This window comes from Lepidochelys olivacea (assembly GCF_965140295.1).
Source record: "Lepidochelys olivacea isolate rLepOli2 genome assembly, chromosome: 3".
Classification (NCBI taxonomy): Eukaryota; Metazoa; Chordata; order Testudines; family Cheloniidae; genus Lepidochelys; species Lepidochelys olivacea.
In genome coordinates, this window is record NC_140413.1 from 22,855,063 (window position 1) to 22,875,883 (window position 20,821).

The window sequence follows — 20,821 nt, forward strand, 5'->3', positions numbered from 1 at the left end:
ACTCACCTTGCTATTACAATAGACCACTTGCAGCATTTTTAAAATGAATTTTGGAATTATCAGTGTCAGTGTTTTCCTCTTCCATCTGTCAGGTACATTTACTTTGAGAGACAGTCTTTTTGGCTCTGACAAGGAAAGAATCTAGGGATAAACTATAGGATTAGAGAGCATTTGACCTATAAACTCTGCTGCAGTGAAAATTGATCATGGGAGTTTGTTTGTTTATTCACTACTTGTACGTGAAACAGCTCAAGGCCTATAAATAGTGGTCACTCCAGGATTCTTGATGCATGATCATGAATTCACAATGCCTATATTCTTTGATTCTTTCCTCTATGCAAGTAGCTTAGACACTAACTTGTCATCAGTCTGAGGAGAACACATATGAAAGCAGCTCATTTGTTTAGGTGCCAGTAGCAGGGAATGTAAGAGTAACCTTTTGCGCTATAAATTCAATGTGAGTAAATGGAGGCAGTGTGGTATAGTAGTAAAAGGATAGGAAGGAAGAGGAAGCATGGCCCTATGGTTAAAAAATGGGATCGGTTACTCAAGCTCTAGTTTCAAGTCTCACCTCTGTTACAGACTGAATGTGTGATCCTGGGCAAGTCATTTAATCTCTCTTTGCCTTAGTTTCTTATCTGTAAAAAGAGGATCCTAATACTTCCTTTCTCCAACCTGCCACACTGTAAGACTGGGACAGGGATTATCATTATATATATGTTAAGTGCTTACCACAGTAGGGGCCTCTAGGCGCTACTTTAACATGAGAACATAAGAATGGCCATACTGGGTCAGACCAAAGATCCATCTATCTCAGGGGTTCCCAGACTTGGTTCACGACTTGTTCGGGGTAAGTCCCTGGTGGTTCCTGAGACGCTTTGTTTACCTGAAGCGTCCACAGGTACAGCCGCTTGCAGCTCCCAGTGGCCGCGGTTCGCTGCTCCCTGCCAATGGGAGCTGCGGGAAGTGGTGGCCCGGCCCATGCCGCTTCCCGCAGCTCCCATTGGCCGGGAACGGCAAACCACGGCCACTGGGAGCTGCGAGCGGCTGTACCTGCGGACGCTCATGTAAACATAGCATCTCGCGGCCTGCCAGGGGCTTACCTGAACGAGCCACAAACCAAGTTTGGGAACCACTGATCTAGCCCATTCTCCTATCTTCCAACAGTGGCCAATGCCAGCTGCCCAGAGGGAATGAACAGAACAGGTAATCACCAAGTAAGTGATCCATCCCCTGACACCCATCCCCAACTTCTGGCAAACAGAGGCCAGGGACACCATTCCTGCCTATCCTGGCTAATAGCTGTTGATGGACCTATCCTCCATGAACTTATCTAATTCTTTTTTTAACCCTGTTATAGTCTTGGCCTTCACAATATCCTCTGGCATGGAGTTCCATAGGTTGACTGTACATTGTATGAAAAATACTTCCTTTAGTTTGTTTTAAACCAGCTGCCTATTATTTTCATTTGCTGATCCCTAGTTCTTGTGTTATGAGAAGAAATAAATAACACTTCCTTATTACTTTCTCCACACCAGTCATAACTTTATACACCTGTATCATATCCCCCCCCCCCAGTCGCCTCTTTTCCAAGCTGAAAAGTCCCAGTCCTATTAATTTCTCCTTATACGGCAGACGTTCCATACCCATAATCATTTTTGTTGCCCATTTTTGAACTTTTCCAATTCCAATATATCTTTTTTGAGATGGGGCAACCACAGCTGCATGCAGTATTGAAGATGTGGGCATACCATGGATTTATACAGAGGCAATAATATATTTTCTATCAGATGCAGTTATCAAACAAAAGCAGTTAATAAGGAGTGGGAGACCTAAGTTCTATTTTCAGCTCTGTTTTTGGCTTGCTGTGTGACTTAGGGCTAGTTGCTTAACCTCTCTCTTTCATTTTCACTATCTGTAAAATGGAGATAAGGACAGTTTGTAACATACTGTGAGATCTTTGAATGAAAAAGGCAATATTGTAATCATTGGGAGGGTCCAGAGTGATGGGCACTGGTGATGAGGGGGATGGTGATGGTGATGAGGAATAGGATGGCGAACATTTCAGGTTGCAGAACAACCTGAAATGTTAGCCATCCTCTTCCTCATAACCGTGGCCATCAATCTGTACCTCCCCAGGACTATGTCATAAATGCAAAGTATGATGGATGCAAAGTGATCACTCAGGCGCTATGGAAAAAGGATCATTTTGAGACAGAGTGGGAGAGATGGTCGGATTTAATATTTATTGCTGCTACATTCATACTTACCTTTTTAATGGGCCACCTGAAGCTGGTTGGAATTGTTTATTTTGTCAGATGTGCTATTATTGGATGTTGTATGGGGGTCAGATTAATTTCCTCAAATATCTTACCAGGTCAGATATTTTTTCTTTGTAATGTTATGTTTAAAAAATCTCTGTCAATTTAAGCCGAGGCAGTGGTTTATACACTGTTAGTTATATATGAACTGATACTGTGGATTCAGTGAGTCACAAGCTGACATCTTTGTTATCTGAGAAGTCATGCAAAGGGGAGACGGGAGTCAGTCTTATTACAGGAGTTTGGAGAGTTTGGGCATCATTTGTCATCTGATTACGATGCATGTTAAAAGTTAGTTCTGGTCTCAGACAAAATAGTTATGGCGAGACTTCTTTGATATAAAAACAGTGCAGGTTTTAATATCAGGGCATGACAGCTTTATATCGGTCTCTCTGTGGCTAGAGCTTTCTTTGTTTGATTCTCCAGACTCTGGAACTTTTCACCTAAGATACTAACAGGAAATATTTACGACTGTATGCTGGATTCTGCTTTTGATTTTCTTGGCTGTGTATCCCTTCAATAATGTATTGAGTGGAACCTGCTTACAGGGCCAAGTCCTCTGTACAGTGCCTTGCCTGAGTGGCCAGACCATGTGCTGGTCAGATATGTCGTGTGACAAATTGCCGGCACTACTATGATGGGTCTCGTGCTCTCTCTTCTTGGGGGGGTTCAGGGCAGCATGGGGTTGGGCTGAGATGAGAGGGATGAGAGGCAGTGCTGTTGTGATAGGCCATCAGCGTTGCCGTGTTGGCTTCCGGCCCTATGCTGTACCCGAAAATGGAAGGGCTGCAGGGATGGGAACCACCTAGTCACTCTTGCGTTCTTCTCCTTGTTTCTGTGCATCCACTGGAGTGGGGCATTGTCTGTCACAAGGGTAAACCGCCGCCCCAGTAGGTAGTAGTGGAGAGTCTCCATAGCCCATTTTACCACCAGACATTCCTTTTCAATGACGGCGTACTGTTGTTCCTGGGGAGGAGTTTCCAGCTGAGGTACAAGATGGGGTGTTCCTCCTCCCCTACCATCTGCGAAAGGACGGCTCCTAGCCCTACCTCCGAGGCATCTGTTTGAAGGGTGACTTCCTTCTCGAACTCTGGGGCTATGAGTACTGGATGGCAGCAAAGGGCTGTCCTTAAATCTGCAAATGCTCCTTCTGCCACATCAGTCCACTTTACTATCTTGGGACCCCGAGCCTTTATCAAATCCATCAATGGCCCTGCTCTTGTGGCGAAATGAGGGATGAATCTCTGATAGTATCCTAATATCCCTAGAAATGCTCTGACCTGCTTTTTGTGGACTGGTCGAGGCCAACCTTGTATTGCCTCCACTTTATTCCTTTGAGGTTTGTTTCACCAAACCTCTCCCTACTACATTCCCGAGGTATCTGGCCTCAGCTAGTCCTATCACGCACTTGAGAGGGTTGGCAGAGAGGCCAGCCTTCCGCAGGGCGTCTAGCACTGCTTCTATTTTTCCTAGGTGCATTTCCCAGTCAGGGCTATGGATGACTATGTCATCTAGATAGGCGGTGGCATACTTGTCATGGGGTCGCAGCAATTTGTCCATAAGTCTTTGGAATGTTGCAGGGGCCCCATGGAGTCCGTAAGAGAGGATAGTGTATTGGAACAGGCCATCGGGTGTAGAGAAGGCAGTCTTTTCCTTGGCATTCTCGGCCAGGGGAATTTGCCAATATCCTTTGGTCAGGTCCAGAGTGGTTAGGTATCGGGCCTTGCCTAACTGATCAACTAGCTCGTCAATGTGTGGTATCTGAAAGGCATCGAATTGGGATACTTAATTCAACTTCCGAAAGTTGTTGCAAAACCTCAGGGTGCAGTCAGGGTTGGGGACTAGGATGATAGGGCTGTACCACTGGCTGTGGGATTCTTCAATAACCCCAAGTTCCAGCATCTTCTTCACTTCTGTCCTAATTTCTTCCCTTTTACCTTCCGGTATTCGGTATGGTCTTATTGTCACCCTTACTCTGGGCCTGGTGACAATATGATGTTGGACCAGTGTCGTACGGCCCGGCTGTGTACAGAACACGTCCTGGTTCCGTTGGCTCATATCAATGACCTCCGTTCTTTGTTCTGGAATTAACTCAGGAGATATTTCCACCTGCTCCTGTGGGTCGTCTGTCTGGGGTGGAGTTCCCCGAATGACCAGGCATGAATCTCGGTCACGCCAGGGCTTCAGTAAGTTGATGTGGTAGATTTGCTCTGGCCTTCGGCGGTCTGGTTGTCTGACCTTATAGTCCACCTCCCCAATGGCTTCCACTATCTCATGTGGTCCATGCCAGCTGGCCAGGAGTTTGCTTTCTGCTGTCGGCACTAGCACCATCATCCGTTCCCCCGGCTGAAATCTCCATACTTTCGCCTGACGGTTGTAATATGTCCGCTGGGCCTCTTGTGCTTTTTCCAGATGTTCTCGTACTATAGGGGTTACTCGAGTAATTCGCTCTCTCATCTGTGTGAAGTGCTCAATTACATTCTTTCCTGGGTTGGGTTGTTCTTCCCAATCTTCCTCGGGAATATCTAATATTCCGCATGAGTGGTGTCTGTATAGTAGTTCACAGGGAGAGAAACCAGTGGATGTCTGGGGGAATTCCTGTTTTGCAAACATTAGATATGGTAGAAGGGTATCCCAGTCTTTTCAGTCCTGTGCTACCACCTTCCGGATCATACTTTTAAGGGTACGGTTAAACTGCTCAACCAGTCCATCTGTTTGTGGATGGTAGACTGAGGTCCGTGTGGCCTGGATGCGGAGTAGGGTACATAAATCTTTCTTTAATTTTGACATAAAAAGGATTCCTTGGTCTGTCAGGATCTCCTTAGGGATGCCCACTCTGGCAAAAACCTGGAGTAGTTCTTTTGCTATTGCCTTGGATGTGGGGTTTCTTAAAGGAATGGCTTCTGGATACCACGTGGCTTAGTCAAGGATGACTAGTACCTTTTGGTGGCCCTATGCTGATCTTTCCAGTGGGCCCACTATGTCCATGGCTATCCTCTCGAAAGGGACTTCAATAATAGGCAAAGGTACTAATGGGGCCCACAAGCGAGGTCGGGGGCTATGCAACTGGCATTCAGGGCAGGAGGCACAATAGTGCTGGACCTCTGCACGTATTCCTGGCCAATAAAACCTTCTTAGGACTCTATCCAGTGTCTTGTCTGCTCCTAGATGTCCCCCAAATAGATGACTGTGAGCTAACTCTAGTACTGCCCTTGTGTGTTTCCATGGGACTAAGAGTTGCTCTACTTCTTCCCCTCATATTTGCGCTATCCTGTACAACAGATCGCGTTTGAGCACATAATATGGCCTTGGGCCTTTGGTCTTTACTTCCATGGGTATGCCATTTACTTCCACTACCCCCTCCCTTACATTTGCATTGGCTTGGTCCTGCTGGAAATTCTCATGTGCGGTATCTATCTGACCTAATTCCAGGGGGCCTGTTTCTACTCCGCCCCCTGGGTTGCCCTACTTGGGCTAAGAACCGTCTCCGAGTCCTCACTGGCCTGAATTATCTCCTGGCCTCCTGAACGGGTTCGCCTACCAACAAGGGAGGTTTCCTGGTTCTCTGCTAGAATCCTGGTCCCTAATCTTTTAACTGCCCTCCTTTCCCGCCTAGACTTTTGGGGTTTTCTGGGGGATAAGAATAACTCTGGGGCAAATTCGGCAAACATTGGGGTGAGGCTATCTGTAGGTGCCTCCGTCTCAACCCAGGGGTTGCCACCCTCCCCTGACTCTATTGTGGGGAGTAAATTGTGGGAGTCAAACCTGGGGAAGTCCCTACCAATTAAGACAGGGTAGGGGAGCCTGGGGACTACCCCTGCAGTCACCCTGGTAGTATTCCCCTGGATCTCAATCCGTACCGGGATTGTGGGGTAGAAATTTACGGTGCCATATGCATGTTACCCCTGTGTTACCCCTGGTCTTGCCCCACCAACTTCCCCAGACCAGCGTGACAGCACTCCCGGAATTTATTAATGCTATGGTCTCAATACCATTCATTTTTACTGATCTTGTATACCCATGGGAGGTCATTGCGACTCCTACCAGGCTGATTAGGCCACATTGCTCCCTGGGATCCCCCAGATTACATTGCATAGGCTCTTCCCTGTTGGGGCATTGGGCCGCTATATGCCCCAATTCCCCACACTCATAACACTGCCCCCTTATTCCGGTTGCCGCCCTCTCCCTGGGGCTATTTGGCTGCCCCCCCCTCCAGTCCTCTCTACCCAAACCCCCAGGTCCCTTCTTGGCCTCAGGCCATTCCTCGGTGTCTTTCCTCCCAGTTATGGTTCTCTTGGAGTTCTCGACAGTCCTGGGCCTTGGGTTTGGGACTGGCTTCCTGGTTTGCTGTATCTCACCTCCTGGGGTCTGGAGCAGTTTGCGGGCTGCCAGCTGTCTTTCCACGAGGGAGACCAACTCATCATAGGTGGAGGGGTCATTCTGCCCAACCCAAGCCCAGAGGCCTGGTGGTAGCTCCCTCACATACCGGTCCAGTACCAGGACCTCCGTCATCTTCTCAGAGCTGAGGGCCTCAGGGCACAGCCATTTCCGGGTCAGGTGGATCAGGTCAAACAATTGCGATTGGGGTGTCTTGTCCTCTGTATACTGCCACTCATGGAGCCTGTGGGATCACAATGCTGTCATTACTCCGGATCTGGCCAGGATCTCTGCCTTCAGCTGGGGGTAATCTGCTGCAGTCTCCGCAGCCATATTGTAGTAGACCTTCTGGGCCTCCCCACACAGGAACGGGGCGAGGATGCCAGACCACTGATCTCGGGCCAGGCCTCCCGCTGGGCTGCTCTTTCAAAAGCCAGGAGGTATGCCTCCACGTCATCCTCCCGTGTCATTTTCTGTCGGCAGTGGCTGTCGTGTATGGTCCGGGTCCCATCACAGTTGCAGTTCAGCTCCATAAGGGCCTTCATCTGGTTCACCAGCTCTTGCAGCAGGGCTCTGTCCTGGGCAGCCTGACTCATCAACAGACAATTAGTCTCCTGCTGCATCCAAGTCGCCTCCTGTTGGGTGGTTGCTTGGAGCCTCCTGCTGGGCTGCAGTGGCTTGTATTAGGGTCTTGACACGTCATCCATCTTAGGGACAGGAGGGTTTTGGCTAACCCTAGTTTAAGTCCCCATCACGTAGATCCCACTACTGACACCATGTGTGGCAAACTGCCAGCACTACTATGATGGGTCTCACGCTTACTCTTCTTTGGGGGGGGGTTCAGGGCACCATTTCTTCCCCCTGAACTGGGGTATTAACTGCCCCATTAGTGTCCTAGAGGAGGGGAGTGGAGAGGGAGGGACCCGGGCCCGCCCTCTACTCCGGGTCCCAGCCCAGGGGCCCTAGGGATAGTGGTAAACCACTTGAACTAGCGGTTCCTTCCCCTGGGCTACTTCCCTCTCCTACCCTTCAGCTTGTGGGGCTTCCTGCCCTCCCTCTGCACAAACCAGGTGTCCCTTTACCTAGGGTCTTGGTACCCACCGCAGCACTTCTCCAAACTCTCCTCTGCTTCCCTCCAAACTGCTCTCTGATCCAACACCAATCCACGCGGCTTCAACTCCTCCTCTTGTCTGATTGAAGCAGGGGAGTTTTATCATGTGACTGGCTTCAGGTGCTTTAATTAATCCATTGCAAACTTTCTTCCCTCTACAGGGAATAAGGCTTCCTTCTAACACTCTCCTGCTGCCCTCTGGCCATGCTGTATCACAGTGGGCACATGAAGAATTCCCTCTTCTGCCCTGGAAGCTTTGGAATTGTGCCACAGAGTCTATTTCGGCCCAGTGTCCAGTAGCCTCTGTAGTCCTTTATGTGAGATGTGCATAGGAATCTGTCCCTGCCTGTCTCTGTCCCTGCCTTCATGTCTCCCCTGGCACACCCAAACAGTTTCCACCTCCCATTCCCTTCATGCGGCCCCTCAGGGACTATTACACAGGACACACAGAGCTCTGCACCCACTGCCTTGCTGCTTTGCATTCACGCTCTTCTCCCTTGCACAATAGAACTGCACTGGTTCCAATGGCAAGGAGCCCTCTGTGGCAGAAGGGAAGGGCACTGAACTGGCCCATAGTGAACTCCAGTATAATGAAGCCCCATTTATAGTGATATAGTATGGAAGTCCTGAATTGTTTCCATGCAGCTCAATGGACAAAGTTTTGGTTTCAGTGACCTGCTGTTTATTTTGTAGTTGTTCTGCAGGGAGAAAAAATACTTTGGTGCAAGTGGGCCCCACAGTATCCAAGCATAATACTCAGAGCTCCTTGTGCTTTCTGTAGTTTTAAGACAAATATTTAGCAGGTTTTTTTACTCTTTAGAATGAGTTACACACACTAATCTCCAGAACAGCATAGTGGAGGCAGGAAAGTATTCTTATCCCCATTGTACAGATGGGGAAACTGAGGCAGACTGGTCAAGTGGCTTGCTCAATGCCACAGAGGGAATCTGTGTTAGAAACAAGATTAGAATGCAGGAATCCCTGCCTATTCGTTCTGTGTTCAAATCACTAGTCCTGACCCTATGTGCCTGAAAATTGTCTGCAAATCTCTGAGTAAGTGAACAAAAACTTCTCTACCACTCATGAAGAGGTGCATTTAGTTATGTGTAGATGCGGCTTTCATGTTTGGGAAGGAACTTTGTCAGTCCTGACAATTGGCTGAGCTGCTGTTACCCCGGGGTTCACAGTATTAGCATCACAGACTCAAAAATGGGTACTGCCAGGCGGGGGCTCTCCTTGCTAGCAGTGGGGCCCAGACTCCCACACCTCGCTGTTGGGCGGAGACCCTTCCTCCTGCTGTCGGGGAGGCAGGAATTCACCAGGAATCGCTCCAGTGCTATTATCAGTACAAATAGTCTATTTTATCAGCAACAGACCAATTCCAGCCCCAGCCTCTCTATAGCATGAGTTGACAGTGCCAAGTCTGGGGGTGTTGTGTTTATTTAGATGAAATATATGGGCCCACAGCTTCAAAGGTGTTAACATAACCCAGTCACTGTCCAACATTAAACGGCTTTAAACACGGTTCGGGGTTTGGCAGACAGTGATCTCAGCCTGCTTAGTACTATGGCAAGCACGTTATTAAAAAACCTTTTAACGTTTGATTAAAGATACAGAAAAAGAAGAAAAAACAGGTAAAGCATTTGAAATGTGAAGGACTGAATAAGATTTTAATTTTACATCATCTCTTGTTCCCTAAGAGAATACAATCTCTCAAATGGTATCAAAGATGGTAACAATTGTCCTTTTTGGGGGAAAAGAGAAGTTGTTAGTTGAGATGGGCTGAAGCTGTTGTTAGTGCTGTAGTTGTTAAAGTCCTAAAAAGAAAAAACAAGACACACACACACACAGACACAAAATGGGAGGGAAAAGAACAGCAAAGAGAAAATGCAGCTTCTCTCTCTGACTTTCATTGCAACCTCACTGCTGGAAAAACACAGGCATGGCACCTGGTCTTATTAGCCACTCAGAGACCTGGCAAACTCCTACCAGCATTGGGCTGCTAAGGGCTTTGGTTTTCTCTGCCTTTTTCTGGGTCACAGGCTTACAGCAGTGTTTCAGGATACGCAATCTTGGACAGTTAAGCCAGACTCTTATTAGACAAAAGGAAAAAGGAGAGAGACGGGAAAGAGAAGAGATAAAGCAGGGAAGGAAAAGGATACATTTTGGGGGTGGGGATGGAGAGAGAGAACCACGTCTCATATCCCAGGGTGGGGTTGGGATTCAGCTGGAGCTGGTTGAGGTGGCCCTGTCACCTGGGTCTCTCTCTGGCCTGGTCTGGTCAGGACATCTCTCAGAATTAGGATAACAATGTCCTGGCAGGATCCCAGGAGATGGTGGCAGCTCTGACGGTGAAGCTGACTCCTGTAGCTAATTTTTCTCCCCGGAGTATCTTTCTTTAAGGACCCAAAATGGAGCGACGGGTGGAATAGCCCTTCCTCTCATTATTTTGTCCACCAATTAGGCCTAATTTCTGATACTAATTTTGGTTAATTGATTTTTTGGTCTCACACTGTCTTGTTTGCCATGCATATTTTAACACAGTCCTTGAATGTTATCAGTGGGTCTTTTTGTTTGAATTGTTTTTCTGTGTCCCTTTGGCAACTTTTCCCATCAACCTTCGTTGTTATATGTTATTGTGACACTTTATGAACTTTCACTCACTTTCCACAGTTGAGCTCATAATTTGGATTAATTTATAGGTCCAATTATCACAACAGTATTTGCTGTATTTGCTGTATCCTGATGCTGGCCTGGGCTTCCTTGCTGGATCTCTGCTGCTCCCTGGATCTGGTCCCCAAGGCAGTCCCTCAGCTGTGGGTTCTGCCACAGAGTTGTCTCTCTGGTAGCCACAACACCATCGAGTTCCATACCACCTCACTGCGAGGGACATAAAGGATGCAGTGCATTTGCACTGCCATGCTCCGTCCCTCAGACACGGATCACAGCTTCCTTCATTTTGGGCTCTGGTTGGTTCTCATGTGTCACATGGTGCAGGCTCACTGGGGCTGAACGCTCAGGCTGCTCTCTGGCTCTGTTCCCCCACCCAGGTCTAGCTCTCAGGTGTTCCTGCACCGCTTGTGCCCTAGCCGTTCCTTCTTTCCAAGAGTGTTCACCACGAGAAACTGGGTGGGATTTCTTGCCATCTCTCTGCCCAACTCCTGTTTGCTCATTGCCTCGCCATTCACAGCTTTGGGGGCAGGCTCACCTTCCACAGCACTGCTGCTGTTTTGTGGAGTGAGAATTCACAGCGCCACAGTGGGGCTTCACACCTCTCCAGCAAGCACTGTAAGGAAGTATAGGAATACAGCAAAGCCTGAGGTAATGTGAACTAAGGGAAACATTTCTAAGTGTGGTTACTGTCATGGTAAAATAGCTATATAGAAAAGCCCATTTGTCATATGTTCCTGTTCTCCCATCCTGCCTGGGAGCAGCCCTTCCAGACAGTATTATGGCTCTACCAGTCAGGAAGCAGGAGTCAAAGATCTGTCAATCACTGGTGGCATATAAACCCCACTCTGCCCACTTCCTTTCAGGCTTTGTCTTTTCTATTTGTGAGCTGACCAGCTAGTCATGACTGCCACTGCTAGCTGGTTCTGTCTTTTGCTGCATACCGAGTTTGGCCAGGTAGTACCTTAGGCTATCCTATAGGTTAGCCCAATTTTGGCATAATACTGCTTGTTATATCCATAGATTTTACAGAGTATTGCTGCCTAGGGTGGGTGAGGAAAGACGGACAGCGAAAAAAGATTGAGCACCGGTAATCCTGTTTGTCATAGTCCTCTCTTCTCCCATCCTGCATCCCTCCCACGGTCCCTCGGGGAGTGTCATTTTGAGCATAACATTCTATGTTCCTGCTTTGAAGTTTCCTCCCTGAGAGGAAGTGACTGGACTGGGGTTCATATGCTACCTATGATTGAAAAATGTTAACCTTTTGCCTTCCTGAGTGGTGGAGCCGTAACTCTGTTTATGTTTTTTCCAGATAGGATGGGGAAAGAAAGGACTGTCTCAAGCTGAATTCCAGGTGAGAAATCTTACGTCCGTATATAAGAGTGAGGAGGCATGATATGGAAGAGGCCCGGTATGGTCCTGTGCATCTTTGAGGCTGCCTCTTATTTTGTGCTCCAACCCAGAAGTTGAAATTTTCTGGGATATATGAGCTAGGTTTATTCATGTAAAGTTTCAGGCTAAGGGGGTTCTGAGGAGCTGGTCTTTGACCCTGGAATTCTCTTCCCCCCTGTCATTCTGATAGATTGGGGGGGAGGGATAGCTCAGTGGTTTGAGCATTGGCCTGCTAAACCCAGGGTTGTGAGTCCAATCCTTGAGGGGCCATTTAGGGATCTGGGGCAAAAATTGTGAATTGGTCCTGCTCTGAGCAGGGGATTGGACTAGATGACCTCCTGAGGTCCTTTCCAACCCTGTGATCCCAGGTTTATTGACCTGCAGGGCACACTGCTAGTCTTCTCTATTTTCCTAGGCTTTTTTCTGAGAGGACAGTTGAAGGGTTTTTCTTCTCTCTCAAAGGGTTGTGGGAGTGTTTGGGAGGGATGCTCAGAGTTTGTGTGCTCTGCTGTTCTCCCTGTGTTTCTTTCTGTGGGAAAATGGGGTTTTGTTTTTTTTGTGTTTGTTTAGTTTTGTGGTGGTTGTAGGGTTGCCAGTTTTGGTTAACGTATTCCTGGAGGTTTTATCATATGATCTTTTATTAAATATTAGGGCTGTCAAGCGATTAAAAAGATTAATCATGCGATTAATCGTACAGCTAAACAATAATAGAGTACCATTTATTTAAACATTTTTGTATGTTTTCAACATTTTCAAATATATTGATTTCAATTATAACACAGAATACAAAGTGTACAGTGCTCACTTTATATTTATTTTTGATTACAAATATTTGCACTATAAAAACAAAAGAAATTGTATTTTTTAATTCACCTAATATAAGTACTAGCTCTTTCTCATGAAAGTTGAACTCAAAAATGTAGAATTATGTTAAAAAAATAACTGCATTCAAAAATGAAACAATGTAAAACTTTAGAGCCCACAAGTCCACTCACTCCTATTTCTTGTTCAGCCAATCGCTCAGACAAACAAGTTAGTTTACATTTGCAGGAGATAATGCTGCCTGCTTCTTGTTCACAGTGTCACCTGAAAGTGAGAACAGGCATTTGCATGGCACTGTTCTAGCTGGCGTCACAAGACATTTACGTGCCAGATGCGCTAAAGATTCACATGTCCCTTCATGCTTCCACCACCATTCCAGAGGACATGCTTCCATGCTGATGACGGGTTCTGCTCGATAACAATCCAAAGCAGTGAGGACCGACGCATGTTCATTTTCATCATCTGAGTCAGATGCCACCAGCAGAAGGCTGATTTTCCTTTTTGGTGGTTTGGGTTCTGTAGCTTCCACATTAGAGTATTGTTCTTTTAAGACTTCTGAAAGCATGCGCCATACCTCATCCCTCTCAGATTTTGGAAGGCACTTCAGATTCTTAAATCTTGGGTCGAGTGCTGTAGCTATCTTTAGAAATCTCACACTGGTACCTTCTTTGCGTTTTGTCAAATCTGCAGCAAAAGTGTTCTTAAAATGAACATGTGCTGAGTCATCATCTGAGTCTGCTGTAACATGAAATATATGGTGGAATGCGGGTAAAATAGAGCCGGAGACCTACAATTCTCCCCCAAAGAGTTCAATTACAAATATAATTAACACATTATTTTTTTAACGAGCATCATCGGCATCAATGCATGTCCTCTGGAATGGTGGCTGAATCATGAAGGGGCATACAAATATTTAGCATATCTGGCATGTAAAGACCTTGCAATGCTGTCTACAAAAGTCCCATGCGAATGCCTGTTCTCGCTTTCAGGTGATATCGTAAATAAGAAGTGGGCAGCATTATATCCCATAAATGTACACAAACTTGTTTGTCTTAGTGATTGGCTGAATGAGAAGTAGGACTGAGTGGACTTGTAGACGCTAAAGATTTGCATTGTTTTGTTTTTGAGTGCAGTTATGTAACAAAAAAAAATCTACATTTGTAAATTGAACTTTCACAATAAAGAGATTGCACTACAATGCTTGTATGAGGTGAATTGAAAAATACTGTTGCTTTTGTTTATCATTTTTACAGTTCAAATATTTGTAATAATAATAATATAAAGTGAGCATTGTACACTTCGTATTCTGTGTTGTAACTGAAATCAATATATTTGAAAATGAAGAAAAACATCCAAAATATTTAATAAATTTCAATTGGAATTCTATTGTTTAACAATGTGATTAATTGTGATTCATTTTTTTAATTGCGATTAATGTTTGTGAGTTAATCATGTGAGTTAACTGTGATTAGTCAACAGCCCTATTCAAGATTAATCTTTAATTCCTGGGGACGATCCTGGAAGGTTGGTGACCCTATGAGGTTCTGTGGTTAATTTCAGCTTTTCTTTTGTTTTAGCAGGCTTTTGTTTGTCCTCTGGGCTGGCATGGCTAGCTCCAGGGGGACAAAGAACTCCGTTTGTTGTGGATTCTGAAGTTTAACCCTTGATTATGGGTTGCGGATTTCACCTCCAAACTCTGCCTCTGTGGGGGAATGTGTTTGGATTTAAAAATATGAAGTATGCCTGCCCCATGAGCAAGGTTATTGTTGTGTTTGTTGTCATGCTTGGCTTTGCTGAGCAGATGTTTGTGGAGGGGATTGTTTTGCAGGTATTTTTGTCCCTGTAGTGTCCCTCTCAACACCTGCTATTAAATACCTGCTATCTTTAATGTTTCTCATTCTTTAGGAAATGAGCAGCTGGCCAGAGACCTAGTGAGTCATGGTAAGATCACTTGTCCTGTTAGGATGATTCCTCTCAGCTGTATAGCCCCAGAGGTTTAGCATGTCTTGTCTTTTCATACGCAGGTTTATCAGATATTAAACAATGCTTTCAAAGTTGTAAAAGTGTCCCTAAGTATAGGATAGGGGAGTGGGATTACATTGTGTTTGTTGCCACTGAGGACGTGGCCTAGGGGGATCAGATAGCAAGTGTGAAATATCGGGACAGGGGTTGGGGGGGGCAATAGACGCCTATATAAAACAAAGCCCTGAATATCAGGACTGTTCCTATAAAATCGGGATATCTGGTCACCCCAACATGGCCTATTTTCATTGTAGGAGTCTGACATATTTAGTTAATCAGTGTCCTAAGAAGAGGCAGGCTGCCCCTGGGAATGGTGACTCTTGTACCTGCGAATGTGTATGTGTGTGTGTGTGGTTTCTGAGAGTAAAGCACAGAAAAGGGTGGCTGTGGCAGAGACTGGGTCCCAACAGGCTCCAGATGGCTCTGGGGATGCTGGTTCTGGGCAGGTAGTGACCTCTTTACAACCTGGGGGAGATGGTATCACTCATTCTGTAGCTCCTGACTCAGTGGCATGTCAGCCTGAGCCTGGTTGCGAAATGGAAGGCTGAGCCCATTGCTATGGAACCCACGGCCTAGGCTGGAGATTCTGACTTGTTGCGCCACCTCCCCCCTCAGCAGCAGATGGGGAAATGCCACGGCTGCCCACTCCATGGCACCACCAGCCAGAGGAGCAGCTGCCCCTGACTGTCTGGCTCTGTCATCCTGCCTAGGATCTGGCCGGAGGATAGGGGCTGAGAGAGAGGAGGAGGTGGGGGTGTGTGGAGCTGCCCCCAGGACTATCCCACTCTAGGTAAGGCACTGCAGATTTGGGGGACAACACCCTTGTGCCCCTTCAACTCTGCCCATGGGCTCAAGGGTTCCGCCCATGGTGGCAGGGCTTCAGGGGGATGGGGAAGAGAGCTCAGGGTTTCAGCCCCGCACTGCTCCCGGCATGAGCCCCGTGGGGGTGGGAGCGTTGAGTCTCGGGGCACGGGGTTTCAGAGCCAGGGCTCTGTGGCCCTCCTGAAAGGGCTCGCAAACTCTCCAGGGGGCCACGGACCCCTGGTTGAGAACCACTGATCTACTTATAGTGAATGGTGTTTTGATCACCCTCTTTCCAACTCTGCAGGGAAATCAGACAGGATTGTTCCCTGTGTGGATTATTATACGCTCTTTCTATTGGCCTTTCTAGCGTTCAAATCCCTGCTCCAGTTTGTACTCTGGTGAAAGTCTCTGCATGTGCTGACAATGTGACTGTGTTTATTTCTAATGATTCTGATATCCAGGTTTTGAATGAATGTCAACAATCTTTTGAGCAGAGTTCCTCAGCTTACTTAAATTGGAGGAAGAGTGATGCATTCCTGCTGGGGCCTTGGATGATTTCCCACCCCCTGACTTTGACAGAGAGGCTTGGGAATTGTGCTGAAATCAGATGATATTTTGGGTCAGAATTGGGAGGGAGTTATGGAAAAGTTGGAGGGGAAGTTGTAAAGCTGGTAGTGGTCTTTGCCTTGACTCTTTTTCTCAGGGCAGGTGTTAGTAATTGTTGATTTAATTGCCACTATGTTGTGGCATAATGTCTTCTTTAGGATCTCACTCCACTCTTTCTAGAAAAAGTTCAGAAGGTTATTTTTTTTTAACCTTTGCTGGGATGGCTATCATTGACTGAGATGCAGAGTATTTTGTATCTACCTGTTTAGAAAGGGGTGTCAAGGTCTCACTGTTCTTTTGAGCAGAGTCATGAGGATTGGTAGTCTTGTTCCTAGAAGTCCCCTCTTCCTGTATTGCAGCAAGTGTGACTAAACTGGTTCATTTAATTTATTTTACCAATTTTATATAGGTCTCAGCAGATATCTTAGCTGTTAAGCTTGGTTTTCAACATTTTTCTGGGTTTCTCAGTTTTTATTAGAGGTGGAATCTAATAGGGGCAGAATTGCCAGTCTGGGCAGTTGCCTTCTTGAATGAGCTATTCCTTATTATACTAATGTTTCTATTTTCTTGCCTGTTGCTCCTGCTGTAGATTGGGATGTTGACAAACCTGGCATCTTGCTTGCCTTCAGTCATAAAAGTGTAGGACTGGAAGGGACCTTGAGAGGTCATCTAGTCGAGTCCCCTGCATTCAAGGCAGGACCATGTAATACGTAATGGATCTTCTGAATTTACTTTTAATAGCTTAGGCCACAAGTTATTGTATATACTTGTGGTAAAGATTCATCATTTTTGAATGCTTTTTGATTATCCCAATATGGCACGGAGAAGACAGCTTTTGGTGGCAAACTCTATCTATCCAGCCTGGTAAACTATAGACAAGCCTCTGGCTGTGAAGAGTATGGGTAATTTCCAATGGAGAATTCTTCACAGGGCTACTGCCATGAGTGTGTCTGTGCATCATTTGAATCTGGAGGTTTCCATGTCATGTCCTTTTTGTGACATGGAGAAGGCTGTTTTTCATGTGTTTCTTACTTGTTCTGGGTTATAAGCATTATTTATTTTACTTCACACTATATTTTGGTTATTGCCCCTTGATTTTTATCCTGCTGTATTTATTTTTACTGTTAAGTATAGGGATACAAATAAATCTGTGGGATGCCCAGCAAACTTTATTTTGGATCAAGCACAGATGGCTATTTAAAAAAGTAGACAATGTAAATTATTTGGAAGAGGTTGCTGATGCTCTTCAGTTCTTTTAGATTTTTAGTGGTTTTACGCCTTCGTGTGAAGTTTAAATATTATACTTTTATAAGCAATTTGGATCAATATATTCAGTGGTGGGTTATTGGAAATGCACTTTGTACTGTTTGGGATAGGCAGTTGTTTTTGAATTTGAAATTTATTTTCTTGTCTCTGTATTGATTTTATTAAAAGTGTTTTAAAAGTCACAGTCTTTCTCTTTTTATTATTTTGGAGGAGAGCAGTGAAGGGAGGGTGATGGGCTAGTTCTTGTTAATTGGCATTAGTTCAATTGTTGAATATATGTGTTAGATTTTTGCACAGCTCCGGAGAACATGATCAGGGCTTTTGTATAAATTAAAGAAATAATCAGTTATTAAAAAAAAATCATCTCCTCTACTTCCCCACTACTTTCTCCTCTCAGGTAATGGCAAAACAGCAATCTCATTGACTGATCTGACCCCTGATATTTGACATAGTTGCTATAGAGACTTTTTGGGCTGCATGGTGAAGTGGTTAAGGGCTTGTCTACATGGAGCAGTAGTGCGGACTACAGAGATGTAATTTCTAAAGAGCACTAACATGTTGCACATTAATTGGTCAGTGTAGGCCCTACTGGTGCAAACCGAAAGTTCCCTGGTGCTCTTTAACATAGTTGTTTGAAACAGTACTAAGCAAAAGTACATTTAGGGAATTTCAATTTGCACCAACAGGAGCTACATGGACCAATTAATGCACAACATGCTAGTGCGATTTAGAAATTACACTCTTGTAGTCCACATTACTGCTCCCTGTAGACAAATTTGAAGTAGTCTTTCAACTGTTGAAGAAACATTGAGATTTCTGGAGGAAGGATGTGAACAAGTCCTCCCACTAATGGAATAATTGACAACACTTATAGGGTCAAGAGCAGAACAGCAGATTTTGCTCCTCTCTTTAATTTCAAATGATCTTGCTATCACCACGTCCAAAACAATAGCTAATAAAAAGCGTAGGGCAATCAATGGAGCATAAGATCCCATTATAAGGCAGCCTTGCAGCTATGTCATAAATTAAGCAGTTTTGAGCCAGCTTGTGGTTTGGATGGAACTCTTGGCATATTGAGTATACAGTAAATGCCTTTTTCTAGGGAGCACTACAAGTCTTATCAATCAGAAAAGAGGCTCTGATCACATTAGATGATTGAAAGATCCCATGTAACTTTCCCCTGTAGTGAAAGATATGAATCCAGGTACCGTGGCCTTAACCATCCTGAGTGGTCATATTTCGTCCAATAAACCTTTCCACTATAATTTCAACTAGAGAAGTTACTATTCACCTGATTATTGCACAATATTGCTGGTGCAAAATCACTACTATTGTCTGCCCTGCCAGAGTGGCAGGGCCGGAATCTCCTCTTGCACTGGTTCAAATCAGGAGTAACTCCACTGAAGTCAATGGAATTATCGTGGTGTAAAACTGCTGTAAGTGAAAGGAGAATCAGGTTGTGATTTGCAAAGTGCTTTTGAGTCCTTCAGGATGAAAGGCATTGTGAAGACATAAGATTTTACCCAGAACAGGTGTCCTTCAGCTCTTTTGATTCTGCAGCCTTCTTTGCAAGAGGGAGATCCTGGAGCAGGTCCTCAAGGAATCAATTCTGAAGCACTTAGAGGAGAGGAAAGTGATCAGGAACAGTCAGCATGGATTCACCAAGGGCAAATCATGCCTGACTAATCTAATTGCCTTCTATTGGCTCTGTGGATGAGGGGAAGCAGTGGATGTATTATTCCTTGACTTTAGCAGAGCTTTTGATACAATCTCCCACAATATTCTTGCCAGCAAGTTAAAGAAGTATGGGCTGGATGAATGGACTATAAGGTGGATAGAAAGCTGGCTAGACCATCAGGTCTGCAGAAGAGAAGAATGAGGGGGTATTTGATAGCTGCTTTCAATTACCTGAAAGGGGTTCCAAAGACTGTTCTCAGTGGTAGCAGATGACAGAACAAGGAGCAATGGTCTCAAGTTGCAGTGGGGGAGGTTTAGGTTGGATATTAGGAAAAACTTTTTCACTAGGAGGGTGGTGAAGCAGTGGGATGGGTTACCAAGGGAGGTGGTGGAATCTCCTTCCTTTGAAGTTTTTAAGGTCAGGCTTGACAAAGCCCTGGCTGGGATGATTTAGTTGGGGATTGGTACTGCTTTGAACAGGGGGTTGGACTAGATGACCTCCAGAGGTCCCTTCCAACCCAGATATTCTATGATTCTATGATCCTTTCATGGGCACAACTCCCTCCTAACAATCCCCAATCCCTCCATAATGTGGGTCTCAAAACTTTTCATTCTGAGGATCAGCAGAAAGGGCTGTGAGGGTCACAGGTGAACTGTGGACCAAAGTTTAAGAATCTCTTATTGAAAGTATTAAACCCTCTTCTTGTCACTCCCTCCCACAATCAGAGCTGTGGTTTTCAAAGCCCGGTTTGTCTGTTTTTTGTCTAATCCACCTGCATTCAGTGGCAATGGCAGAGGACTTTAAACCTTTATATTCAGATCTGAATGGCTTTCTAAAAGGTGTTCTGGTCTTATACAAGTTACAGGATTCAGTAACATTCATTTATATACCCTCTACCGAGTGAAATTTTATGGCCTGCAGTATATAGGAGGTTGGACTAGATGATCATAATGGTCTCATCTAGCCTTAAAACCTATCAATGCACATTTTATAGTTGGAATATTTGGAATGATAGTTCTTCCTGATTAGGCTACAGAAGTAGGAGTATTCCACCTCCTTTTTAGTGTCCAATTGCTGTGTCCAGAGTAAGGATGGCAAGATCTAGTTAGTCTTCCTAGTAATGTGGACATTCAAATACCAGCTACATATTGTAAAAACTCCCAGAGCAGCAAACAGTTGTGCTGTGAATATGGGCATCAGGCAAAGTTTCCAGTGTTAAGGTGCCATCCCTTGAAATGCTAATTTGGAAGGAGCATAGAGAAAAATGGGTTTATGCCTACAGAATACAGCTTTTCTGTTTGAAATGTCTGATGGGTAGCAAAGCACCTAGGTACAGTCCCTGCCTTTTCATGATCTGCTATACTCCTTACATACTCGTTTTTTTAATATTGAGCTAGAACATTTTTGTTTGTTTGCACAGCTATACAAACTTTAAATAGGATGCCAGATTGCTAGAGTGAAAACGTTTTGTAAAGGAAATAATATATGGCAGTATTTCTCACTGTAGAATTCATCATATTTTCTTCATCTTTTCACATTAAATAATTACATATTTTTTCTTTTGCAGTGATCATAATGAACATGGTGAAAGTGAAAAATAAGCATTAGAGTACAGAGCTTGCCAATTTCCTTCCATTCCCGTCTCACTCATAATTTGTTCCTTTATGTTGTTCCAACAGCCACTCTCCCTGGTAGCAGAAATACTGTAACACTGATGTCTGTCGGCTACTTTTTCCTCTCCCCCTTCCTTCA

At 45.2% G+C, this 20,821-nt stretch overlaps 1 protein-coding gene across 4 annotated transcripts in view; it reads left to right on the plus strand.

Annotated features, from left to right (window-relative positions):
* The window catches only part of LOC311518364 (uncharacterized protein), a 109,710-nt gene that overhangs the window by 45,150 nt on the left and 43,739 nt on the right, over nt 1–20,821 (plus strand). For 2 of the 4 annotated variants that reach the window (XR_014710962.1, XM_084624115.1), the window contains exon 3: nt 11,792–11,833. The exons of 1 other annotated variant lie outside the window; for it this stretch is intronic. Coding sequence is in view for 1 of the 3 variants with exons in the window: in XM_084624115.1 (XP_084480241.1) it covers nt 11,792–11,833 (42 nt within the window). In the remaining 2 variants the exon portion in view is untranslated. The remainder of the gene's footprint in view (nt 1–11,791; nt 11,834–20,821) is intronic. One more of the 4 variants, XR_014710963.1, reaches the window with a different exon arrangement.